We start from the raw sequence: 6,841 nt of genomic DNA, 5'->3' as shown, positions 1-6,841 counted from the left end.
ATTGTGAAAAGTCCAGGTTTAACTGAGTTGATGACAGATGGTATTTGATTAAGGGATACAAACTCCTGAATCCTTTGCTTTGACTGATGTACCTCATTTCCTCCTGAGATTACTGGGAGAGATTTAATCCTAGGGAATAAAGGGCATATCCAGTCACTCCAAACACTAATGCAGCCGGCGGGAAGCTGGGCTGGCCTCCCACAGCCTGGGTCCTCTGACTGGCCTAAAACCAAAGCAAACCAAAGGCTGGCCCTGTGTGACTTGCACCATTGCACACATACAAGTCTGGGAATTTGCACTTCAAAGGGACAAAAACCCACTGTGCCAGCCAGAGGAAAAGGTAGGGAGCATATTTGCTTCTTACTAACAATTCTTTTAAACTAATTTTCTTCATCTCTAGAATCTTCCTTCTTAGAATAGAATAAAAAGGGCAGGTTAGGGAGGAAAAGGACTCCAGGGAACGGTTCTCAGACCAGCCTGGTCATTAGAGGAGCCTAAGAAATATGGTCACCTGGGTCCTGCCACAGACTAACCAGAGTCCCTGGTGGGGGTGCCTAAGTATTTTTAAGAAAGCTTCCAAGGTGATTATAGGATCCAGCCAGGACTGAGAGCCACTGTCTTAGAAGCTAAAATTATTATTAAAAAAATGAAAAACTATAGCCTGATAAAAACAAACAAACAGTGATCCCATCATCCCAAAATAATGACTGTTGTCTCTCTCTCTCTCTCTCTGAGATATTTTTAAATGGCATTAGGAATTAATTTCTATAGCCTAATAAGTGATACATTTAAGTTTTCCTTTTATAATTTGTTCTACTTATTAACATGATTCTTTCCTGAAGCCATTAGCCAGAAATGGAAAAATGCCTCTCACCCAGGTGGCTCCCTGTGAGTCCTCCCCTCCTTGTCCTTCCAGACAGTGTGTCGCCCACAAGGCCTTGGCTGGAGCTTGGCTCTTCAGCGTGCACGGCCTGCCTCAGGCACTGCAGGCCGTCACGTTGCAGCCCTGTAGAGGGCTTCCCTCCTGGGACTGAGGTCACCTCTTTACCACATCGTGTTCTCACCCATGAACCTTTTCATCGGAAATGCTGCATATAACCCTGATGTTTTGGGAGCTAAAACATAGTCTGTCATTTCATCTAAAACATATTCCTCTTATGGGTAGAAGAAATGTCTTTAAAAAATATGCAGAGTGTTTGTGGGTGTGGGGGGTGTTGCTCTTCAGTTTCCTTATAAAAAATGACTGCCTGAAGAAAAAAAAGATTGGCAAGTATTTACTCAATAAAAAAAAAAAAAAATTGGAAAGTTTTTCCCAAAAAAAAGGCCCCCTTTCCCCCCCCCCCCCAGGACAATCTTGGGACCTATTTCGTATCTTTCTACCTCAAATCTTGTTTCTATTGAATGTGTCAGTTCCCACTTCCCTTCCACGATGTAGACAAAAATCTCCATTCACCAGCTGAAGAATCTCGTTTGAAAATATCTACACCATAGTGAAGCAAGGTTACAAGTCTGGCTCAGGGTGTGCTGTGGCCTCAGGAGGAAGGTTGACTGCAGGAGCTGCATTAGGAAAGCTGTCGGGGGAGGTGGCATTTGGGTTGGGCTTGAAATGGACCTTAGCCCTCAAGAGTGAGGCAAAGGAAAACGTAAGCAGAAGGAATGTAGCAGGATGCGAGGGCTGAGAGCTGCAAGAGTTGTTTTGGCCCAGCCCGGGCTTCATGCAGAGCAATTGTGAGGTGTGGCTATAAAGGAGGATTGTGGACAGGCCTGGGAAGAGTCTCACTGCCAAGCAGAGTAGAGGAAGCACTTTATTCTGTGGGCACTGGGGAGCCACTGAAGATTCCTGAGCAGGGTGTGATAATATAATAACAGTTACGGGTAATGACATGGTCAAGGGTATGACCTTGGGAGTGAAGGGCTGAGGTAGGTGAAGGACAAGTTGGCTGGAGGAGAGGAGGTCATAGAACAGAGAGGCTGATTGTTGAAATCGCCATGATTGTGACAGAATCATGTTGGAGAGAATGACTATGAGCTGGGAGCTACAATCATTAGTGTGGGAGGGGGCATGACCGGGGGTGTGTAGATGGCTGCAACAAGGGGAGTAATGGACGGGAAAGTCCAGTGTCATGCATTTCAAAGAAGCTGGGGGATTTAGGGAAAAGAGAGGTGATGGAGTTTGGATGTGTTGTCCCCTCCAAACCTCATGTGGAAATTTGATCTCCAATGTGGCAGTGTTGCAAACTGATTGAGTCATGGGGACAGATCCCTCATGAATGGATTAATGCTCTCCCAGGGGGAGGGGGCATTAATGAGTGAATTCTCGCTCTGTTAGTTCCCACGAGAGGTCATTGCTTAAAAAGACCCTGGCACCTTCTCTCTCTCTCTTGCTTCCTCTCTCTTGCTTGCTTTGCTTAAAAAGACCCTGGCACCTTCTCTCTCTCTCTCTTGCTTCCTCTCACCATGTGATCTGCGTGTACCCGCCGGCTGCCTGCCGCTTTCTGCCATGAGTAGAAGCAGCCTGAGGCCCGTGCCAGGTGCAGTTGTCTCAGAATCATAAGCCAAATAAAACTCTTTTCCTTATAAGCTACCCAATTTCAGGTAATTCTGTTATAACAACACAAAATGGACTAAAACAGGTCCTTTATAAAAATAATTCAGTAGCCACGGGTAGATGAAGAGAGGGCTACAAAGCTATTGCCTTGGCTCAGGCTCTAAGAATTGAGGGCCTCAGCTAGGATAAGGGCAATGGGAATGGAGAAACGGAGATGGATATAACGATCACTGTAAAAATAGTCTCATTAGGATGAAGTAACTGGATGAGTTTGGCATGTGGCAATGAAGAGGAAGAAGAAAAAGGCGGACCCGAGGATATAATCGTGAGTAACTGCGAGGACGGTGATCCCACAGTGGAAACCGGGGATGCAGGAAGAGCAGGTTTGGGAGTTGAGACAATTAAGAGACATGTTACGGATGGTACAGGTAGAGCAATATGAGCATTGTGGATGACTAAAAAAAAGAAAAAAAATTTCAGCGAAGTTTCGAACTCCAAATCCTAAAGACGAGATGTTTCAAATGCTGCAGAGAGGTGTGAAGGATGAATTAGAAGAAAGTGCCCACCTTGCCACATTTGGAAGGAAATTTAGTTTTTAAATCATCTCAATCCATTTGGCTCAAGCAGGTAAACTTCTTCCTAGATTAATCTCTCAGGAAATTGTGTTTATAGCTCCTTACATAATCATCAAATATTTACTTTCTGGCAAGGATGTTCTATGCCAAATAAAAGGGATCACTTATGTTTACTATTAAAACAAAGTAAAAATAAACGCCAAACAATGTGGTTCTTAAAGTAAAAAAAAAATTCCACTGAAGCACCCTTTACTGAGTCCTACTATTATTTTATTGAGGAAATGGCACTATTTACTTCACAGTAATGGTTAATTGTCTCCATTAGAGATTGGAGGAGGGGGGCAATTTTTATTGCAAAACAGTTGATTTGCTCCCCCCATCCTACTGCCACGTCTCCCAGAGGTCTTAATTTTAACTCAACTAACCTGCTATGGAAAACATAGCTTCATTTTAAGTGTTTTTAAAAGTTCATTTGCATAAAGTCATAGAAAAATGTTGTACCTGGTTACCAGGTAATTTTAATATTAGGCTGTGTTTGTATTCCTCTGAGTGGGAAAGCATACTCTGAGGTGTTTTCCTACTTCTTACTCAGCAACAATCAATACAGACTTCTGTGACCATATGTCTGGGGATTTCTCCCCACCAGAAAGTGAGTAACCAATTCCAGAGCAGACACCAGCTGGGTACCCTCCAATTCAATTCCAACAGTATCTACCAGGAGACTGTGTCAGATCCCACAGGTTGAGGGCTCAGTCCCCAAGACTCTCCCTACCCCCCTTCAGATGCCAGTCACAAGTCCAGGCCTCTGGAACTTCTGACCAACCAGCTATAAATCAGGGTTCCCACAATCTCTTCCTTGGGCTCTATTGATTTGCTGAGCAGCTCATAGAACTCAGGGAAATACATATTTATGTTTACTGGTTTATTATAAAGGTATTACAAAGGACACAGATGAAGAGATGCACAAGGAGAGGTATGGTGGGGAGGGGTGCGGAGCTTCCATGCCTCCCCCAGTGTGCCACCCTCCAGGAAGTTCCACGTGTTCAGCTATCTAGAAGCTCTCTGAACCCTGTGCTCTTGGGTTTTATGGCGGCTCCATTACATAGGCGCGATTGATTAAATCATTGACCAGCCAACAGGTACATGAAAAAATGCTCAACATCACCAGTCATCAGGGAAATGCAAATTAAAACCATGTTGAGATTTCATCTCACCCCAATTAGACTGGACATTATCAAAAAGACAGAAAATAATAAATGCTGGTGAGGATGTGGAGAGAAGGGAGTGCTTCTGCACTGTTGGTTGGACTGTAAATTAGTACACTCACTATGGAAAACAGTATGGAGGTTTCTCAGACAACTATAGATAGATTTTCCATACGGTCCAGCAATCCCATTTCTGCGTATCTACCCAAAGAATGGAAATCATCATGTTGAAGGGATACCTGCACTCCCGTGTTCATTGCAGCTCTGTTCACAATAGCCAACCTAAATGTCCGTTGATGGATGACTGGATAAGGAAAATGTGGTATATATACAACCTAGAATGCTATTTTTCCATAAAAAAGAATAAAGTTCTCCCATTCACAACAACATGGATGAGCTTGGAGAAACTTATGTTGAGTGAAATAAGCAAACCACAGAGGGATAAATACTGCATGTCCTCATTCATAAGAAGGAGCTAAGAGAGAAAGAAGGAAGGAAAGAAAGACCACAGTGGTGTGTTGGACTTGCAGAGGGAGAGAGCATACCTAGGGATACAAAGTAGAGTGGGGAAAAGGGGAAGTGGAGGGAGGCTGGGGGTAATAGGGGGGGATAATTGGGTGGGGGACATGGGGTATAATCACAATTTGTGGTAATCGGCATGCTGCCAGTATGGATCTGGCCATTACATATTAGGCATGAGTGGTGAAAATTTGCTTTGTACTCCATCAATATTCATAACCAATAAAAAAAGATCATTGGCCATTGGTGATCTGTTTAACCTTCAGCCCCTCACTGCTCCGCAGAGGTTGGAGGATGGGACTGAAAGTTCCACTTTCGTCTTTCCATTGACCATACCCCGTTCTCAAGCCAGCCAGGGGCGCTAGCCATTAGTCAACTTATTAGCATAGAAAAAGACTACACTTATGACTTTGGAGATTCTAAGGATTTTAGGAGTTGTATGCCAGGAGATGAGTAGAGACCAAACATATATTTCACAATATCACATCCTCTTTCTAGATGATCCATTTACAGGATATGAAAATATGCATAGTTATATACATAGCACCTTAACAGGGGCTTCAAATATTTTGCAAAAACAGTTATTTGTTTAGCACATATTTAGTACATATGTACCAAATGCTGTATTAAATGCTTAACATGAATTATTTCATTTATTTCCATAATGACACTTGCTGAGGTAGGTACTATTATTAGTCAATCCTCGTTATTCATGGCTTCTGTATTTGCAAATTCACCTATTTGATAAAATTTGTTTGTAACCCCCAAATCAATACCAGCTGCATTTTCCCAGTCATTCCTTCACATGCATAGAGCAGCAAAAATTTGAGTTGCCAGATGTTCCCAGCTGAGGTGGAACAAGGTGACACTTTGCCTTCTTGTTTCAGCTCATACCGTAAACACGTGTCCTTTTTGCAATGCATTCAGTGCTGTGTTTTCACAATTTTGTGCTTTATGTTGTGATTTCGTTGTTCAAAATGGCCCCTAAGCATAGTGCTGAAGTGCTGTCTAGTGCCCTATGAAGAAAATGTGTACCTTTGACAAGCTTTGTTCGGACAGGAGTTATGGTGCTGGTGGCTGTGAGTTTAATGTTAATGAATCAACAACACATATACTAAATATGGTGTCTTTAAACAGAAACACACATAAAACAAGGTTATGTATTGATCGAGGACGAAAATGTTATGCCCAAAGGCTCGCAGGACCCTAACCCTGTATGTCCCATAGAAGTAATGATTTGATATTCACTAATAGGCGTCTGCAGCAACTTTAGAACACAATGACCATGCATACAGGAGCGTCAACTGCTATCTGCATCTTGTGGATGCGGAAGGGGAGAGCTGTGCCCAGAGGCTTTCTTTCTGTATCTAAGTGGGATTTACTTAATGACCTCAGTGCTCTGCTCCCTCCAAAAACCTAGTCTAAAATTGTCCTTTTTCCCCTTCCCATAGTGTCCTGTTGTTTATACTTTCCACTTCAGCCATTTGAAATCTGAGGAACACTTCTTCCACTTAGACTTGGAAATGTTTCCTGCTGTCACACAGGAATTGGCACATAGGAGTTGTGGTTGGTCCTTGCTAACAGGCTAGTGCTGGGCATTCAGACTTCTTGGCTGGTGTGTCACCCACTCATGCCAGTCGATGGGACAGGAGTGCCCAGAGCACCTGAAAGTGCAGTCAGAATGATGGTGGGATAGAGGGAAGTCAGCCTTTGCATGGGTCAGAGGAAGAATCAACCATTGTTCGTTTTTCCAGGAATTCTGGGCATAGCACCTTCATTACAACTAGCGTTCCTGTCTACACTATCCCTGGGCCATTTTATTCCTTGGCTCTTCGCTTCAACCTACCAGCAACATTAAATACTCGTCCACAGCTTCCTAAAAAACTTACCTGTTTTCAGTTGCTTAAGGGAATTGAAGCGTTACAATGTAACAGCACAACGTGTTGGCAACAGGCATTCCCACTTATTGCGTAGCCTGGGGAGCACGTGTCAAT

At 43.4% G+C, this 6,841-nt stretch overlaps 1 protein-coding gene across 1 annotated transcript in view; it reads left to right on the top strand.

Moving 5' to 3' along the window:
• Nucleotides 1-2,813: 2,813 nt before the first annotated feature.
• Nucleotides 2,814-6,841, top strand: part of CA8 (carbonic anhydrase VIII) — a 146,050-nt gene continuing 142,022 nt past the window's right edge. Inside the window, exon 1 of the mRNA XM_008572127.1 lies at nt 2,814-2,976. Coding sequence (XP_008570349.1) covers nt 2,814-2,976 — 163 coding nt within the window. The remainder of the gene's footprint in view (nt 2,977-6,841) is intronic.

This window comes from Galeopterus variegatus, unplaced genomic scaffold (assembly GCF_000696425.1).
Source record: "Galeopterus variegatus unplaced genomic scaffold, G_variegatus-3.0.2 Scaffold754, whole genome shotgun sequence".
Classification (NCBI taxonomy): Eukaryota; Metazoa; Chordata; class Mammalia; order Dermoptera; family Cynocephalidae; genus Galeopterus; species Galeopterus variegatus.
This window is presented reverse-complemented; position numbering and strand designations above follow the sequence as displayed.